This window comes from Pieris rapae, chromosome Z (assembly GCF_905147795.1).
Source record: "Pieris rapae chromosome Z, ilPieRapa1.1, whole genome shotgun sequence".
Classification (NCBI taxonomy): Eukaryota; Metazoa; Arthropoda; class Insecta; order Lepidoptera; family Pieridae; genus Pieris; species Pieris rapae.
In genome coordinates this window covers 2245911-2266444 of record NC_059534.1, presented here as the reverse complement: position 1 = coordinate 2266444, position 20534 = coordinate 2245911, and the positions used below count along the sequence as shown (strand labels likewise).

General features: G+C 36.9%; 1 protein-coding gene across 2 annotated transcripts in view; it reads left to right on the top strand.

Annotated features, from left to right (window-relative positions):
- The window catches only part of LOC111003405 (protein furry), a 69422-nt gene extending 49217 nt beyond the window's left edge, over positions 1-20205 (top strand). For both annotated transcript variants that reach the window (XM_045634234.1, XM_022273886.2), the window contains 27 exons: positions 1282-1399; positions 1792-1961; positions 4941-5057; positions 6195-6364; positions 6644-6739; positions 7392-7592; positions 8109-8275; positions 8613-8868; positions 9488-9649; positions 9835-9941; positions 10656-10868; positions 11364-11561; positions 12158-12337; positions 12878-13006; positions 13402-13521; positions 13594-13738; positions 14224-14384; positions 14474-14548; positions 16015-16185; positions 16257-16394; positions 16481-16619; positions 16695-16828; positions 17363-17608; positions 17682-17813; positions 17900-18033; positions 18610-18740; positions 18840-20205. In XM_045634234.1, coding sequence (XP_045490190.1) covers positions 1282-1399; positions 1792-1961; positions 4941-5057; positions 6195-6364; positions 6644-6739; positions 7392-7592; positions 8109-8275; positions 8613-8868; positions 9488-9649; positions 9835-9941; positions 10656-10868; positions 11364-11561; positions 12158-12337; positions 12878-13006; positions 13402-13521; positions 13594-13738; positions 14224-14384; positions 14474-14548; positions 16015-16185; positions 16257-16394; positions 16481-16619; positions 16695-16828; positions 17363-17608; positions 17682-17813; positions 17900-18033; positions 18610-18740; positions 18840-18949 — 4120 coding nt within the window. In that variant the 3' untranslated portion in view covers positions 18950-20205. The remainder of the gene's footprint in view (positions 1-1281; positions 1400-1791; positions 1962-4940; positions 5058-6194; positions 6365-6643; positions 6740-7391; positions 7593-8108; positions 8276-8612; positions 8869-9487; positions 9650-9834; positions 9942-10655; positions 10869-11363; positions 11562-12157; positions 12338-12877; positions 13007-13401; positions 13522-13593; positions 13739-14223; positions 14385-14473; positions 14549-16014; positions 16186-16256; positions 16395-16480; positions 16620-16694; positions 16829-17362; positions 17609-17681; positions 17814-17899; positions 18034-18609; positions 18741-18839) is intronic.
- The last annotated feature ends 329 nt before the right edge of the window (positions 20206-20534 follow it).

The following is a 20534-nucleotide window of genomic DNA, read 5'->3' as shown; positions in this document are numbered from 1 at the left end:
GTAATAACAACCCTTCAAAATACCGGAATTACATAAGCATAACCTCGAACTTTTCTTGCCCTAGGCCATCGTTATTTTGTTTGACGAAATTTTACTTTCTTGTGTGGGACATGATTGAGCTTCAGATATTGGTCAGATGGGCGTAAAATTTGTAGGCGATGGTTTAAGTTGCTAGTAGTGTAGACTGACTTCGTTTTGGGATGAAATACTAAAGAAGTCATTTGAGTAATAGATGGGGTGAGGTGAGATGGAGAAGGTTCGTCCGTTCGCTGACATCTTATCCACAATTTGTCAACGCCGTGTGGCCTTACCGGGGCGGTCCCAATAAATCTCATGTTGGAACTACCCGTGTTTTCGTGGGTATTGGCCTCTAGGTTGTCTGAGTGAAGCCTGAAGTGACTCAAATCTAACTCAAATCTTTATTCATATAGGTAAACAAGTATACTTATGAACGTCAATTTTTTTTTAATTAATTGTAAATTTACATTTACTACCAGTCCGCCAGTCAAGAGCGTAAAGCGGGCAAGAAGAACTGGCAAGAAACTTTCCGTCACACTTTTAATCGCTAAGTTTTTAATACAAATTATTTTAACTGGAGCAAATCAATCCCAAGAATTAGGATCGTAAATATGATATTCATCACATTTATAAAAAACCTTTTTTGATTAATTTACTTTTATACTTTTTTATATATTCGTTCTTATAGTTATTGAGCGTGGGTGTAATGCTATGTAGAGTGTATCATTGTATGGAACACAAGCTTAACAAACCAAAACTGAATGTATTCGATGCTTTAGATTAGCTTAGTTCGTACTGTAACTAAAATTCCCCTGGCCTTTTAGTTGTTTAGTCGCTGGCGAACTTTAGAAGAAACTAACAGTAGGGTTACAAGAAAACAACACTTCTATTAGACATAATATTCATCATTTAAATGTGGTGGCAGAGAGATAAGTTGGGTTGACTTAGTAGTTTATCGACTCTTGTAACGTAATTATCAAATTATGAACGCTAAAGTGATTCTGTGATACCCTAGTGTAAATACAGATCCTTATCATTTATTGAAACAATGTTGTATTAGCTAGCGTCTATAAAGGTGTTTCAACAAGGAATTTCTTTTGTCCGTTTTTTCTAGAATCTCTCACTGGCATTTATGCGGCTTATGACGTTGGTTCTATAGACCTTTTCTTTTTAAGTTATCCTATAAACACTCATAGATGGCATAAAGTTATATCTATTGCCATTAAAAAAAAACACTCGAAGATAACTTAAATATTTATGCAGGAGCGTGAAGTCTGAGACACCTGGTCGTAGTCAGGACAAACGTGCTTCTGCCCCGCCTTGTGTCACTCCACCGGCTGATGAAGACCCGTGTCCACCTTCTGATGGTGATGCTACTCCGGTAAAGACAATTTTGATTCCAATTATATTCTCTGTTTATGGGGTCATCCCGAGGTCGTAGGTTCGATCCCCGGCTGTGCACCAATTAAGTTTTTTTACGAGCGCATTTAACATTCGAACGGTGAAAGAAATGTCGTCAGGAAACCGACATGTTTTAGACCCAAGAACCAGTCGACTGCGTGTGTCAGGCACTGGAGGCTGATCACCTACAACATGATAACAGTAAACAAGATATGGTTTGATATTTTTAGTAAATGTATGTAATGTGATTTTTGAATTGTTAGTGATAATTTTTTTAAAGAAAGTGGTTAAAGATAAAAGGGCCTAGGGAGGAGAATATAATTATCACTGTGTTCACATGTGATTTTATTAACACTTTATTATAATTCGTAGACGGGCATTTGCCCTGAGGGAATATGCTCCAGTGTGCCATCAACGCCACAGGATGCCCGTATGGACGTGCCCCAACCTCGACCTTTGCCGATGCCTGAATACGGAGGCTTCTTCGCTCTACTCACCGAGTATCTTCCAGATACTAATCAGCCGGTATCAGGCTTTCATAGGTGAGTCATTGAACAAGGAATTAATCTTGTACCACAATTCTTGTTACTCAAACGTTTAGGTAGACAATATCTTTATAAATTTAGTTAACAATGAGTGTGATTTTTATAGAAATCTAAATTAAGTCCGACTTCGAATATAAAGGAGGATATTATGACTGTTAGCGATGGTAGCCATCATGTGTTTGATTTTTGTGATTACATTTCATGGGTATGATAATTCGCTCTTCTAAGAATGTCAAATCGTTTATTCCAATTAGATCACCGAAAATGGCACTTTTGAACGTTAATAAACTGATGGATTTTAGTTGCCCCTTCCAAAAGGTTTCGTGTGGAGAAGAGTGGGCAAAAAACTCCATACATACTCTTTTAAATTGAATTTACAATATTTGTCCACATTAGTTAAATAATTATATGTGAAGACAAGGTCTATTATTGTATTGTTAGTATACATGTTCCTCACATATTTACAAATATCGAAACCGTAGAATATTATACATTAAAGAGTAGTAAAAAAAGCAGTAAAACAGTGTGTGGGATAAAAATAAAATAAAACTTTACGCAATCTTTTATGAACTACATTAGTCCTTGTAATGCTAAAGTTACTTACTTTACTTTGTATACACCGTTTGAAACCAGCTAGGTATTGAAGTAATTCCGAAACGATTCGATTGAAGGATATTTAAGAAAACGGCGTAGAAATGCGGTGGTGTCCTTAATAGCTTTTCCTCTCATATAACAAGAAACTTTTATTAAAAAAAACTACTGCGATAGTTGTAAACATTTTAAGAGTCACAAAATATGTCAAAAAGAAAGATCTCAAAAACACAAAGATTTCAAACTATTTTAAACAATATAACCAAAAATTGTGAACCAGAAAGTAGTTCCATGTAATGTCAAATAAGATTTTTTATTAGAAAGCATGTTATCGCGAGCGTGTCCCATTCGTTGGTAAATAAAGGTATGCAACTAATAATTATATAACGATATGTTATTAAAGTCGTGTTGGTTGTTTATTATTATCCCAACTCTGTAAAAATACCTTTTTACTACATACATTTTGTGCGGTTACGGAAAATCGAAGGTTTAAAAAAATATTAAAGTCAGTAAGTAAATACAAATATACATACTGTGTTACTGACAGACAGACGCGGGCAAATTATAAAGCTATTTTTGTCGCCACTTTTAAAGCACTTCTCATAGAAAACACAGCACTAAGATGGTAGCAGACTTCTGCGGTCGTTCGCAGGGTTTTAACGAACACTGCACAATTGTCAAGTGTACAATTGTGCAGTGTTCGTTCATATACAGGGCCTACCAAAACTATGGGAAAACAATAGAAAGTGCCTTAAGTATCGTAGATAGGATTTAATGAAAGATGACGAGGTGGTTCGATTCCCAGACGAGGCAAGTATTGTTTTTAGAAAATCATTGAATACAATAGTAATATGCTTTTGAAAAGAAAGTATAGTCTTCTTTATTTACTGCTTTAGATGTCACACCTTAAAAATATTTTTTAAATTCATAACGTGAAAAGTCAGAGTCCTATGTCTATTTTTTTTACAATTTCAAGGGGTTATCATTTAGTAACAGCGCTATGATGGAGACAGACATGGTCTCTAATATTTCTTATCATATAATTCTCGCTATTAAAAAAGTCTGCCACATGAGCAAATCATATAGATATTTTGCTCGCCAGCTCCCTAGTCGTGTCCATTCCATTTCATTGAGTCTTGACAAACGATTTACGAGTTCTAATCTTTTACTTCACGCCTCTAAAGAAGAGTCTTTTGAAACTATTATTAACGACAGTATTGTTTATTTTCTTAGATTAATATGAAATTAGAAAATTCTTCAAGAATTCTTAACATGTATTTAATGAACAAGGGCAATTTACAAGGGCTCTCAAATAACACATTAGTAGTCCAAAATACTAAATTGCTGCTGTCCGATGGTGGCGTGCAATTGTCATAATTGCGTTCTCGTAATAATGAATTTTCCTTTTGTAACTGAGATTAAAGTTCTTTAAACGTATAACAAATGTCCGCTGCACATAATAATAAAAGCATGTTCCGGTGAATTGAAAACCAACTTACTTAATGAGGGTAGAGCTTTCAGTAACAAATATGTGTTTGACCACAATACGTTTGTTATATATACGTTAATAGTTTCAACAATTCAGTTGATAGAAATAGAAACGCAATGTGGCAAATCAATAACTCGGTGCTAGGAACTTACTGCCTAACTCTTGGAAAACCATTTAGAGAGCACAGAAGATATTCTAATTGGCAAGATACATATGAAGCTGTCTATTTTACCAGTCGACACGCATCACAGCCCTCTTGACACAAACTCTCAATTATCTTGATAGCTATTCACTCCGAAACATCGATATTGATTGGTATAGGTGGAATGTATGGAACGTGAATATTTGTGATGATGCATGCCATTACGGTTTACAAGAGTTTAGCTCATCCGGTTAGTGTTATTAATTTGCAATGTACATCACGTGATTTTTTTATTGTTATCGTGCTTTTTTACGATTTTTTGTTAAAGAAATTAAAATGAAAAGGTTTTATTAAACACGAGAAACAATGACACAACTTTTATTTAGCTTTAGTTTTGAATTTGAAAACATTCTACAAATATCGTGGATTAGTCGAACCTACTACTTCTATATTATATAATAAATAATAATAATAATAAAGCCTTTATTGTTGTAACAAGTTCTACACAGAGTAGTTTCGTGTGCCTAAAATTAATTTACTTATGACTACTATCTAAAAAACATTTTGACTATTAACTAGAGTTTAACTAATATACTAACAGTTTTATATCTATTGATTATTATCGGCAAACTGTAGTTGGGTTACAACTTGTCTTCTGACAAAGTCCTCCTCTAAGGTCTTTTAAAATTTCTCGATTTTTGTTATGTACTTTTATATTCACATACAAATGCTTAGAAAATATATTGATTTGCAGGTGCAACGTAGCCGTTATGCTACTCTGCGATGTGGTACTGGACGGCGTTGAACTGGATTGGTCAATTCATGTACCTCTTATGCTGCATATCGTCTTCTTGGGCATGGATCACACCAGGTCTGTATTTTATTCACACATCGTCTACAGCTATTTTGATCACTTGTTTTATATTGTGTCGATTTGTACCTTGGTTGTAGATGTTGCCTGTTCAGTGTATTTAGGTGTGTTTAAGATAATTAGAAGTCTCGTATTCGGGCAAGTCGTTCCCGCTCAGACCTGCTCAATCAATATTTTTCTCTTAAGCGGTTAAAACTGCGTCTCGTTTCACTCCCGTCGGTATATATTCTTACTACAGGTGTCCTAAGGTGACAGCTGTATAAAAGATGCACAAAAGACAACTTTCCATAATTATATGTTTATGTAATAAACTGTATCTAATAATCGTTTTTAAATGAACGTCAACTTTACACAGGAAATGTGAGGAGATTTCTGACATCGCTTCCAATTAAATGTCCCACTTAAATGGACATGTCTTATGCATTCCTGAGAGGGGTTTTAAAATAAGTGCAGGCTATTTCGGTGTCCGTTGTGTTCTTGTTTCTCGAAAGCACTTCGCAGATTCATAGATTATTTATAACGGCGATTCGAAATAATCTCGAAAATTCATGTCGGACAGCTAAATTGTACGAAGCAATTACCTATTTCCTTATTTATGCATTCAAAATAAAGATTTGATGGATAAGGCTAGGTATTGCTATCTGAAATATTGCTTATTATTGAAACCAATTATAGTACGGAAAGTACACAATACTGCAATCGATGTTCATGCCTTATAATTGCCATTGGTTAATGCGATAGTGATCTAATAATGGTTAGCTATGTCTATGTGACAGTCCTATTTTAGGGTCGTGCCTTATCCAGCCGTACAGAAATTTGCATTCCATGCTCTAATAGACACGCTTCAAAGACAATAGGCACCACGAATGAACGAACTCAATGCATTACATCAGCTCTAATTTACCTTATCGGGTACTGTACAGAAACAGCTGTTTATCGTTTTTCCTAGCGATTTAAAGACACTAATTAAAATTTGATGACTTTAATAGGCAATAATATACCCGGCCTTTCGTTAGTGATAGTCGGTTATACAACTCATCAAAATCGGTGCAATAAAATATATTGTTCCATGTTTCTAATGAATGAGTGAAGTTTTGTGAACACAGCCATTAAATGGATTTAAATGCATTTCGTTAGATGGCTGGTACACCAACATTGCCGTCAGTTGCTGTTGAATCTTTTGGTAGCTGTTGCTGCTCACCACGACCACTTAACGGTTGCAAGAGTGTTGCTAGCAGCAAGATCGGCACATCTTGGACTTCCTCTACCACCGCCGGCATTGCCACTTACCACACACAACTTTACTGGTGAGTGATTTGCTCGTTGCATTGGTTCGACAATAATTTTTTTTTTTCAGTCAAAATTCTGTCAGTACTATTTCAATTAACACTACTGTTACGTACTACGGTACAAAATTCGATATATTTACACAAAATCAGTTAGTTAATGCTAGCTAATTTGATTAATTCGTATCAATAAATCTTTATTGGTACAGTGTGTAGTATAACGATATGCTTCGTCTAGTTAAAGTATGCTGGTATATAAGATATATGATTAGGAGCTCCCTATGGCTATGTGTGTTGTAGAGCCTGACGCGATGTTCGATGGACACGCCCAATGCACACATTCACCGCGGACGCACGCACGCGGCGTCTCGTCAGACCCGCAGGTCACACCCGAAGGTATGTATAAGAGCTGGTATATGTGTGTTTAATCATTTCTTTTACTCGTCTATACATGCAATTTAGTCTATATATAGTTATATCATTGAAAAATAGTTACTAGTGTTTACATGTTTAAAGAACTTTTTTTTTTTATATTATAAAAAAAATATTTTATTTACATGAGAAACTTAATATTAATATGTATATATACGCTCAAGATACACGTCGCCATTAGCCGTATTATGCCTATACCAATTATTTTTAAATTCTTTGAATAATTAATAAATTAGAAAAATTATTGGCGTATATCACAATTAAAACAGCTATATACATTCTTATTTATTCATCTCAGCAAAAAATAAAAAATAAATCTATTCGAAATGGCCACCTTTGGCTTTTACGGGCCTTTAATCCGATTGGCCACGAGCCTATTTATTTACTCACTGTTTCCAAGCGAAATTTGGCCTTGCTTGCTCCAAAAATTTTTTTTGCCTCAATGTCACGGTGTCGTTACAGGCTACAGGCCCTTATGGCCAGTCCTCAGCTCTTATTAAATCCGGAACGTCATAAAAAATCATAACTTGATGAAAAGAAAAGTTTTTTATATAACGTAATTATGACCAGTTACATAATCTGCTATGATATTGATTAATATGTATTTTTGGCTTAGGTGACGGCGAAAACTACCCATCCCTCCCAGTCATAGTGACGAACGAGACCGAGGCTCCTCCTCCAAGTGGAGAGGGAGAGGGGGAGGGGCAGGAGATTACAGAATTGCCTGTGGCTGACGTCATCAAGAGCTTAGTGCACTTCTTAGCGAGCAGACCAACTCATATGCCGCTGTGGCAGTATGAAGATATCACAGCGAAAGGTTAATCTTTTTCAATAACTATTTATTCTTTCAAGACGTTTTTATTTACACATCTGTTTTTGGAAATATTTTTGATAGCTTAAGCCGGAGTAATGAACTATATGCTTACGAAGTTTTCATGTGAAATGCGATTGGCTAATTATAAGTTGCAGTGACAGATGAAGTCTGATGTCGTAGATTCGAACCCCGGCACAAATTGACTTTCTATGTGCGCATTTAACATTCGCACGAACGGTTAACTGGCTTGCCTTAGACTGAAAAAGTGGACGGCTGCTAATTAACTAAGCTATTTTATTGATCGATCATGAAACAGATTAAAAAAATCTGAGGTCCAAACCGAAAAGTTTTAGCGCCACTGATTTATTTTTAATAATAAGTAATTTTTGAATGCCGATAACTTTTAGCCTTTGACTAGCTAGACTGGAAAGAGTCTTGCTTTAACGCACAGCCTCATACATTTATCGATATACGAATACGCGGTCTTCAAGTTGGTTATAAAATGTGTTTGGTTTTCAGTATGGTCTCTCCGCAGCTGCCAACAGATGGCGACGTTACTGAACCATGTGCTACGAATATTCCGGGAATCACTTCCACATGCCCTGATCTCCGAGCGTTGGGCCCAAACAGCCCTGCAGCTCGGTCTTTCGTGTCCATCGCGACATTACGCTGGAAGATCGCTGCAGGTAAGGTTTAAAGAATTATTCAAATGTTTGTGGTTATACTCCTCCGAAACGGCTTGACCGATTCTAATGAAATTTTGTGTGCATATTGCGTAGGTCTGAGAATCGGACAACATCTATTTTTCATCCCCCTAAATGTTAAGGGTATCTACACCTAAATTATTTTTTTCATTTCTATCATTAAAAAATACATACAACCCCTCTACGATCAACCCCTATTTTTTATTATGAATGATATACATGTCAAAACGACGTTTGCCAGGTCAGCTAGTATTACATATATATTGTCAATGTGAAGAGTTTTCTATTAATAAATATCTGAATTGACTATTTATTTTAGGTGTTCCGATTCATTGGTGTGGCAATGACGGGTCGTATGGTCTCCGACATTTTATCCCGTTTAGTGGAAACAGTTGCTGAACAGGGAGAAGACATGCAGGGTTACGTAACGGAACTCCTGCTCACCCTCGAGGCGGCTGTTGACTCCCTGGAATCGAACTTCCGACCCCTGGATTACATGCGAGACATTTTTAAGAGCACGCCAAATTTAAACAACAAGGAGGTGCCTCAACCAAACGGAAATATGTATAATGCTGGTGAGAATGCCTTTTGCGAATTCCAATAGTTTTTTTTTTCAAAGTGATGTTGGAAATCCATAGTATTTAGTATATTTATATATTTACGCTTCAAGCGCGTATTATAATTAGTTTCCTACGTATGTCTGTCTACTATTATTTTAAAAAACAAAAGTTTTATTGGGATGATTTGTTCATACTATACAAATGCATCATTCAGGGGACAGATTACTTCTTTTAGACTTTTATAATTTAGTAAAAACGTCCAATGATAGTTTTTTTCTAATAAAAAAAAATACGTTTATTTTGGAACATAAGATCATCTAGGTATCACTTATTCCACGTCAATCAATTCAAACCTATAGGCATCCCTACTCATCGGCAAAGAAGACAGAGGGTATACCGAGAGAAAAAGCCGGCGTAAAAAACTCTCGGTACTCTTTTAAAAAAGCAAATCATCAAACAATATTTAAAACAAATATATCAAATTAATTAAAAGCAGCCTGCCCAGAACTAGTCCCAGGCCCTTTTATCAACTAGATAATCGCTCACTTTATAGTAAGCCTTTTTACACAGCTTTTCTTTAATATCAAAGTATATGTTTTAATGTACCCTAATTTTTTTTTTTTAATTTTGAAAGGCAAACGATCTCCGGGTGTGTGCGTGGGCTGTGTGACTAATCACACTCGCAGCACGAGTTACTCTGTGTCGTACTGCGTGCGTAAAGCGAACGCGCCGACTACGCACTCGACACACTCCACACACTCGCCACACTCGCCGCATTCCGACAAACAGTCGCATGGTATGTGGGCATAAATCTCTATTGCATAACACTACACTAAAATATACTTTTATATAAACTTACTAACTCTCTATAATTTCCTAGTTTAAATGACTTTTTTTTTAAATTTTTTTTCTTTAATTTGACTTGATTTTAATCAAGTTTTTAAAATACGTGTTTTAAACAATTTTATACAATTTTTACAGAGAGTCGAACGCGTCCGTGTAGTGAGGCCGTAAAGGGTGCATGTTCGAATCTCTGTCGTTCACGATCGGCGCAATCGCTCAAACTTCTGGGTGACTCTGCTACACAGGTTTGTACTTGAAAATGCTTATTTTTCACTTTTTTGAAGTGAAATTTCTGTTTAGGCGTTGGAAAAATATACGGTCACATTTTTCCGTTACGCGCCATCTTTTTCTTGTCGAGATTCGAAGCCATTAATGGCAGAAATATGTAATCTCTTTGATGGTAATATTTCTATTACAGTTAATGAAAATCTCATAAACTTAGTAGTAATAGGGTAAAATTAAATAATTCTATTATTTGTATTCATGTCCATGATAATAAAAGCCTTTTGTTAAACTTTAACTAATTTAACTTTATTTAACCAATTTCTGTAAAGGTGCATATAGTAGCTGATCATTTTTCGAAAAATAAGGTCATAAAGAAGTTTCACTTCTTACGTGTGTACAGTATATTTTTAAAGAAAATCTCCATTTATGAAAAAAAATAAGTTATTTATTATTTTTAGCCGCTTTATAATGCACATTTCTTCAAACGTCTGCCGGTAAATATTGAAGTATTTCTTATTTTTAAGCTCATTACAAATATAGAAATATATATATGTAGGTGATTAGCATATTTTATATGTCATAGTAGGCTCTGTACCATGTTTTTTATATAATTTATTATAAAGGTAAACATTTTCATTTTTTTTATATTATATATTTCTAGAAGGAAAAGTTTATTTATAAAGTTAATAAGATTACTTCTAACTATACAACTTAACCTTTTTTTTTAATGTAAGGATGACAAGCTGACTATACTCGCAACGGTATTCTGGGTGGGAGCGTCAGTTCTCGAATCCGATTACGAACACGAGTTTTTACTCGGCGTGCGACTTCTCGCTCGTGTTATGGCCAGGCTACCCCTCGACCGGCCTGACGCTAGAGATCGCCTCGACAGGACACAAGTCCATGCTCCACATTCGCCCACTTCACTACACTCGTTGCTGCTTAAGGTATTACAAACAAACAAACACTTATGAACATGAAATTTTTTTAATTTATTGTAAATTTACATTTTACTACCAGTTTGCAAGTCAAAGGCATAGAGCGGGCAAGAAGAACTGGCAAGAAACTTTCCGCCACTCTTCTCAATCGCCAATAATGTATAATAATTATTGATCTTTGGCAAAATATCTAGAACTAGTGCAGAGTTTGATGTAAAGCTTCTACATTCATTTAGGGCGGTATCAGGTTTTTTTCTAAAAAAAACCGTTGAATTCTCTACAAAATGCTGTCACTATCACACTCGTTTATGGGTTCGTTTTTAGGGAAACCAAAAAAAACAGTTGCTTATAAGATGTGGCTAGATAACGTCTAAGTTAAATATTAAAATAACCAATTTTTTAATCCACTACTTAAGTTACCCCCAAATTCAAAGCCTTATCCTAGCTATCATTATCCTAGCAGCTTTTTAGCAATAGATTAAAGATATTATAATAATTTCGTAGGGGTGCACGCATCCGAATACGTACGAGCCCGTCGTCGGCGTACTAGTGGACATGATCCCACTATTGGAGTTACCAGTCATTGATCCCACCCAGTCTCTGGCATTCCCTATGACGGTGGTGGCATTGCTGCCTTACATGTTGTTGCATTACGAGGACGCCAACGAACTTTGCGTACGAGCCGCGTGCCATATCGCACAGGTACGTACAACTTCAACTCATACCACATGTACTCTGATTTTTAATTCCATAGAATTCTGACGGCTATTGTTTATTTACATGTCAGAAATTAGAAACCTTTTTGGCCGGGCACATTTTTCAATTTCAATACGAGTCTGAACATCTGAGTCTAGACATACATTTTATTTATTATTGGTACTTATTTTTTATTGCCCTCAAATTGGTCAAATTCAGCCGCAATATCAACAAGTTCAATTAGAGTTTAGTTTGTGTTACGATCCTAGTTTTTTTAAGTGTTGTGACGATTTTTACTCAGAACGTAAGTAAGGTCAACAAAATTAAGTTGACTTGGCTTGTGTTTTTTTGATCGTAGACTCTGATTATACAAACAAATCTAATAAAAGTAGCTTGACATTTTATTGGACGGATATATTTAAATTTATTTGATTCTACGATTCGTACATATACATTATATTTTCTTTCTTTGTCTTTTGGTATATATTTTAATCTAATACTGTATTGTTTTGTATGTGATATATAGACAAAGAGTTGCCGCATTGGAGGGATCTCTAATGGTAGCTTCTTTTGTTAAAAATAATTGTATATTTGGTGAGCAGTTTACGGCAGAGAAAAGCAAGAAACTAGAGAATCTCGGAACTGTGATGACGTTGTATTCGCGTCGGACCTTCAGCAAGGAAAGCTTCCAATGGACCAAGTGCGTCGTGAAATATCTCTGGGATACGTATTCCCACATGTCGCTACAAATGCTTGCCTTTCTCGTCGAGGTTCTTGAGAAGGTAATCTATACAAAATGACATTCATATTAAATGTTTATATACAGGGAGGAAGAAGGTATAATGACGGGGAATTTTAAATAACTGTGGATATCAAGTATAAGGCGATGAAGGGTAGTTTAATTTCGTTGAAGGAAGTTGTTGAGATAAAGACAGAAACTGTACATGTGTATTGCTTAAAATAAAAAATAATCAGTGGCACTACAACCTTTTTATATCTTGGCCTCAGATGTCTGAATCTGTTTCATGATCAATTTTTAAATGTAATAGGCAAGTAGGTGATCAGCCCCCAGTGTCTGACTCACGTCGTCGACTTTTTGAGTCTAAGACATGTCGGTTTCCTCACGATGTTTTCCTTCACCGTACGAGCAAATGTTAAATGCGTATAAAGACAGAAAGTCCATTAGTGCAGAGCCGGAGATCTAACCTACGACCTCAGGTATGAGAGTCGCGCGCTGAAGCTACTAGGCCAACACTGCTCAATTCAATAATTACTTCTGGTCAATCTCGTTTATAATGAGGTTCCTATGTCTCCGTTTTCAGGGTGCCATTAACCTCCAACTGCCAGTGCTGTCAATCCTGCACTGTATGCTTTACTACGTGGAGCTAAACACTGCTGCCGCGCAGCCTGTTAATGCTGATCTTCTCCGAGCCGTCGCCAAGTTTATAGATGTTTGTATATTAAATATATTTCAAGGCTTTCAAGGAGTTATCTGAGTGCATATGAACTTTTATTGACGTCTATTATGCTAATTTATCGTAAATGTTTCCGTTCAAGTATTACGTAAGCAAATTTACTGCATTTATTTCTACTGTGTATTGTAAAACTGTGCTTTATGTTTCTGTTTCAATGTGTATTCCGTTTTGGCTTTTTGTGTGTAATGTAATTGTTTGGATATTGTTTAGTGATTATCTGTAGGAATATTAAATAAAAAAAATAAAAAAAACTATTTATGTTTTAACCGATCGATCTCCTTCGCGCCTTCTCCATCTACACGACACTGGCGAAGTACCTTGTGCCCAGTTGGCACATATTAAAGTCATAAAAAAAATGTTTTAAATTTCAGCAAGAAGGAAGCAACTACAAGGAGGCGTTGAAGATTCTCAAACTGGTGGTGACGCGATGCTCAACCCTCGTCGTCCCGCCTCATTGGGAACACGCCCTTGACCCACTCATTCATAAAAAGGTATTCTTTAGTAACCAAAATGAGAAAATACATCGGAATCAATCAAACGTATAATAACTGCAATTGTTTTAGGAACTACCCGGCCGTACGATGGACTTCACGTTCGATTTGTCCCAAACACCAGTGATCGGTCGCAAATATCTCCCCAAAGGAGGCAGTCAGCCCCCCACGGGACCTAATTCTCTCTCGAATGCCTCATCGATTACACCTGATAAAGGTAAAATTGATTTGTTGGAGAAGACCTAGAAATTTATTAATTTTTTTTATGTACCTATTGGAAGATAAGTAAGAAAAAAAAACTAAATCCACAAGATTGTTTTTGCCCTATGAAGACAATCCATTTTTGGTGATGGATAGAATGCAATCTCTTCGCTCTTTACACTCATCAGATACAAATAATATTAAAATATACATGTCAATGTTTAAAACATATCAAATAGCTGTTTATTTTTTTTTTAACTGGTGTAAGTTAAAATATTAAGATAGGAAATTGGCACAGTTGAACTGTCATTTTAATACTAAGGTCCACATACACCGATCCGACTTACCATGGATAGCATGTATCGACAGATGGCTATTACAATCCGTCGATTGGTTATCGGCATGCTTATCAGTATTTGGATTAAGATGTCTACCAGAGATTGTCAAAAATGGATCGAGATAGGTTATTGGGTTTGGGCGTTAATTTGTTTGTCTGATCAGGGTCGGGATCGTCGACGGGTTCTGCGTCCACCGTGGTGGGGGCAGAGGGGAGTCACGCAGCGAGTGCGGCGCCTCAGTACGCCGCCTCACCTCGAAGGTCGCTCTCTTTGTCGCCAGCAGACGTATTGGCAAGTGGCTGGCGAAGACCCTGGATGTCCCAGGTAATAAGAGATCTTACGTTTAACGTTCTCTTGACGATTCATTCCTAGAGAGACCTTACATATAATTTCTTCTCTTTAAAACCTTTCAGAGTCGTGTTCGTGAATGCCTGGTAAACCTGCTGACAACGTGCGGTCAGCGAGTTGGCCTTCCAAAGAGTCCATCGGTAAGTGAATACATCTTCTAGAGGTCGTACTGACGACATTTCTTTTATTGGTTATTACGTATAACCTCTTTTTTGGTTGCCTGATGGTGAAGGGTTTTGTGGGACTCGCTGATGTGCATACCCACTAAAACCCTATTTGACACTCACGACAAATCACGGTCCTCTATGGTCACGAAAGATGTGGAGTGAACCTTGGCACAGCTAGGCCCATTCACATCGGTCAATACCCCAAAGCTGGGGGAGGTACGGGTACAATGGTTCCCTTCCCGCTGACGAAACGCTTCAACCTGGGTGAAATGGTTGCGTGATGTCAGCGAATCCTGCGATCAGTTGAATAACGTGTGTATTTCTATCCATCGCTGCGTTTAGGACGATTTGTTAACAACACTCTGCTCTAAGGTAACACTGTTGTACGTTGCTCGGTCACAACTGTTGCGTGGCCAGACAATGCGCTTGCACTGCTTCGCTGATGCTAGGAGACTGATTTCAACTCATTTAAACGCTATGGTCTAGTAACATTATTATAGTTATCTTCATTCATGACTGACATCTTGCCGCGAATTAACGATACATTTACTATTGGATACACTTAGCTTTTACTTTCTTAATAATAAAAATGATGTATGTATGATGTACGATTTATTACACGGGGTCTGATGCCCATGTGCACTTTATAAGCACACGTTTCACCAAGTACCAATTAAAATGTGTTTATTGCACTAAAAAAGTATCACTAGAATTAATATGCTTTCAAAACGAACACTGAACACTTAAAGTTATTTGAGAATACAGTTTTTGTTAATGTAGTAAAATATTGATTACTGCAGTTCAAATATTTATTTGAAGTGAAACTTCTAATGCGACATTAAACGAGGTTTCGTTAAGCGTTTAACGCTATCATGGAGGAGGTATGAAAGCACTGTTGCGTTAAACGTTTAACGCTCTTTGGAAGGGGGTTTAGAATGAGACAGCGAGAGGAATGGGTGGCACTCGATATTACGTTACGTAGTATACGTGTTTCAGGCCAGCGCGTGCGTTAATAACGAGTAGCGTCCAATTTTCCAATGCAAGAGGGAGAGGGAAAGAAAGATACTCGTGTATCTTCGTTTATTTCGTGGGGAGAAAGTAAGAGACAGAAAGAGAGTGAGGCGGTACATTACTAGCACATGCGCGTGTTATTTTTGCTATGCAGCGAGTTAACAGTGTGAGCGTCGTGAAATTAGCTTCAGCTACGTACCTCAATACCTACTTGTTGTTCTATTTTCAAGTAAATCAATTTCTAACTTTTCCTATTTTCATTTCCACATTACGAAGTTTCACTTCTTCCGCGCGGAGGGACTACACGCACTATTTTTATTTTATTAAGTGTATGCATATATGGTGAAAACTGTATTTAAATGACAGGAGTATTTTTAAAGCAGTGTCGTTACCGAAGGTGGCGTCTATATAAAAAATATTGTGTACAGGTAATCTTTAGTCAAAGCTCAGAGCTTCTGGAGCGAGAGTCATCAATGGCGTCTTCTTTGGAGGAAGTGTCTGGAACGCCTGGAAACGAGCCATCTGGTGGAGCACCACCAGACCATTTCGGAGTATTTAAGGACTTTGACTTCCTGGAGTATGAGAGCGAGAGTATCGAGGTGAGAGGATATTATTTATAAAGCGTAGTTTAAGTAGCAGTTGATTTTATTAAACCATTTATGTTGAACAGGGTGAAAGCTCCGACAATTTTAACTGGGGCGTACGCCGTCGCCTCCCGAGCGAGGAGCGCGAGGAACGAGACGACGGGATGATGCGGGAACGACCCATGCTCGCTCCAGACTTCCCCGATAGACATCATCACACCGCGGTATCTTTATGTTTATGTATACATACTTAACAGACGACGTAGTTAATCGATCCAAAATTTTTAATAAAATATTTACATACCATCAGGTTGGACACGAAGATTCGTCTGATGAAGAAGGTGCTTGGGAGGAAAGCGGCGGCCGTGGAGAGGGCGACGGAGCTCATGATTTAATGCTTCGCCCCAGGGCGCTGTCACTTTCCAGCGCTTCAAGCGGGGATCAGGATGGTGAGAAACGCTCCTCTTCATTAACATCTTTAAAATATCTAATATTAACTAATAAAACTTGTGTCATGTTGTAAGTTGAGCGCGGTGACCTAACCCCAGTTGCTGGAGCTATGCGTGGCGCGTGGCGTTGCTCCATAGCCTTCCTACTGCGACACGCGAGTCAACTCCCACCCATGACCCTGGTCCACAGGCTACATACAGTACTCAAGGTATTATTTTTTAGGTAGCTTATTAAATGGTACACGTATTTTCTTAATAAATTAATTTGTCAAAATTAAATCCATTTATTTAACATTACGCAATTAATTTTTTTTTGAAGTCTCGTTTTGTAATTTTTTTCCTAAGAATAAAAGAGTTATTCGCCGAAATCGGTAGAAATTGCTAGAAGCTAGGTCTGATGTTCCAGTAATTCCAGGATGAAACAAAACAACTTTAGCGAGGGAATATTTTTTCACTTGTCCTGCAAACAAAATCTCCGTGATTGTGTGACTGTATGGTTAAGGTATTCGATCAGTCCCACCCATTATCCCAGAGAAACTCGTGATCTTACCGGTAGATGCAAATTGCCTAAATCATCTTCATCATCTTCGCAGACTGTGAGACGGACTTTCAAGTCATGTTTTCATTACGATAAAACCATGTTTCGTAATATATTATATTTTTTTGAGATTATATAAATTGAGGAATGTTCGGCTCGAATAGCTGTCTAACAGTGATGAACTGGAAATAAAATGTATTTGCAGGAAATGACAGCAAAAACTATATCCATGTGCGGCGAAGGCGCGCTGGCTGGGTGTGTGGGATTGTCTGGAGGAGTAGGATTGGGGGGAGGGGAGTTGAGTGCTGTTTTAGAGCGCTTGGGAACTGAGGAGCCGCCCTTGGTCTGGTGCGCGCCGCCAGTTGCCGAGTGCGCAAGAGTTCGGGACGCGGTGCGGTACGCCGCCTTGGAGATTAATGAGCATTTGGAGACCTACTTCGATAGACTAGAGGTGAGATTTTTCGTCTTTCGTTTTGTTACTTTTTTTTTATTATACACTGTTGTATTTATATGTGTCTGCGCAGACTCTGGAAGTCTCGAGGAGCGCAGAAGAAACCGGTCGCTGTCTTTACAAGCTGATATTCCAGCTTCTGTTGCTACTCGAGACCAACAATAAGATGGTGGTGGCGGTATACCATGCGGCCCTGGATAACAGGGTAAGGATTTATTTCACTACGTTTCATGAGTATGAGTTGAGCAAAACATTGGGGACGGTTTTATTTTGTGTAAATTGAATGAACAGGGCGTTGAGATGAGTCCGGCTGTGGGCAGCGTTCGGGCAGCTCTGATGTCACATGTGGCCGACTCCTGGGAGAGCTCCCCTTCTCCTTCGCCCCATGATGATGCACGACTTTTGCAACTAATGCAACGGCAAAGGTCGGTATTTATAGTGGTATTTTATTTTTACAAATTGAAATTGTTGTTTTTTTTTATAGTAATTAGATTTGGTAAAATTATTCTGCGCGCCTTTTTTACGCAAGTAAATGATGTTGAGGATTTATATTTATCCGATGCTTAAAGATATGTTTTTTATACACAGTAATCTATGTTACCTCGTTAAATGGAGAGTAGAAAAAAAATTATATCAGACGAGTGATAACGATTTTATAATCTATGACTCAACAACAGTCACTTGCAAGCAATCGCAATTTGTAAACAAAAGAATGAATTTGTTAGAAAGTTCCTAGGCATTATGCCGGCAGAATAAATAGACCAAAGGACGCACACAGCTGCGCAGTTATTACTTATTTTAGCAACATAAAAAGTACTTTATTTCTTAAAATAAGTCGTTATTGCGAGTGGGTATAATACTATGTAGAGTATATCATTGTATGGAATACAAGCTTAACCAACCAAAGCCAATTGGACTCTTTAGGAACTTGAACTTGCTCGTTACATGGAGATTACAATATTTGAAAATCGGAATAAAAAGAGTTTCTTCATCGTTCTTAGATGGGGTGCGGCACTAGCGTTGGTGCGTGAACGGAATGCGGAGCGGATCTTAGAACTTGGTGAATTGCCTGAAGATGAAGTCACTAGCCTTTTGCATATCTACTGCAAGGGGCTTTGGCAGGCGCATCCAGGTGAAATAACTATACACATTAATGCTTTTCAAAATATTGAATTTTAAGCTAATCTGTGAAGCGATTATTGCTATTTCTAACACACTGACTTTTCAACAGACATGGTGGCGATCACGCGCCCCGTCAAAGAACTATCTCAAAACCTATCCTTCATGATGGAGAGCCTCTACAAGGTGTCTGTAGCTCTTCAGAGGCAGGAGTTCGTGTGATTACCACGCCATTTAGACAAATTATTAGCCTGCAACCCTTCCGTTATTTTGTATAATGATCTTATTAGTTTAACGTAGGGCACCACAAGCGATTGCCAAATTTACGAAAAGTATTTATTTTCTTGACAATTTAGTGAATATTTCTTTTACCATAAATACGGAATTTTACCGCTGGTTTGTGGTATCTATTTTATTGATCGATTTTTCATTTTGTGGGTGCGCTGATTCATGTCGATTTGGTTTTCTCGATAGGGGCCAGTCAAGTATAACGTAAGCACTAATTCGTTTATTCGACTAAATTCGTTTATGTTCTATTTATGAGAGCTGTGCTTACTTTTGCTGACAAGAGCGTAGGGGGGGGGGGTTTGCATTAACTCTGCTGACGTCATACTTGAACGGCCCATATAAGCAAGAATTACGCATATAGAAAGTATGTATATTTCCTATTCAACGATTCGAATCAAGACTTCAAGATTAAATCGCACGCTTGATCACTATTAAGAGTGCCTCGAATCGCTTCTAAAGTTACACACCTCAAATATATGAGGTTTAGGGTCTCTATTTCAATACTCGCTTTGTATCAACCTGTATATAGCTTTATCAGTATAAATACATGTGTACTTGGCTTTTAAATTATTAAGCTTTATCAAATGTATTTAATGAAATTCTAATTATTCAGATGTCTCTATTTTTATCTGTTCTCAATTTAGAATGTAGAAATGAAATTTGCCCTTTTAATACTCAGCCTCAACCAAAAATACGTATAGTTTTGTCTATTTCAAGCTAAAATTTCTATTTGTATTTGATTACAATAACTTGTGCGCATTACTATGAACAATAAATAATAGCGCCATCTATAAATGACTTAGACAAACTATATGTATTATTTAATTGGTACTTTTACAGTTCACAGTTTATGTAAGACAAATGAGATCTCATTTAGAATAATTTTTGCACGCGGTTCGACAAAGCAAGTTTAGTTCTAGAAGGCAGCATGTAGGCTTTGGATCTAATTCTGTATTAATTCAAATGAGATTTAATATAAGTTAATGAAACAGAAAGTTAAATGTTGTGAAATATAACCGCGTGTCTTTAACCAAATATTTTCCTCTAATAAATGTATGTGCGATCATCTGGTCATTGTGACCTCGCTTTTCTATACACAATTTCACAGGCGTATTTGTTTAGAATAATTTGTAAGTAGTGAAGCTGTGAGTTAAAAATACTAATTTTATTCAATAAATAAATACAATATACATTTCGTTTTATTTCATCGATACCTAAAAATTGTAAGTCTGTACCGAGCAGCTTTCACAAATATATAGTCTTTTCCTTAAGTTCTAATGTAATTGATGTGTATGTGTGTGTTAAAATTGTAATGTCATATTTACTTGTATTTTAGGCATACACATTGTTTTAAATGTATATATAAACTAGTCGATGCCCACGACTTCGTTTACATAGAATAAAGTTTATTTTAAGGTAAAAAAATATCTAATTGCTTTTCCATTTATGATATTATAAACTACCTTTAACTCAGCGCCATCTGTTAGAATTGTATCAAATAATAAACAAATGTTAATGT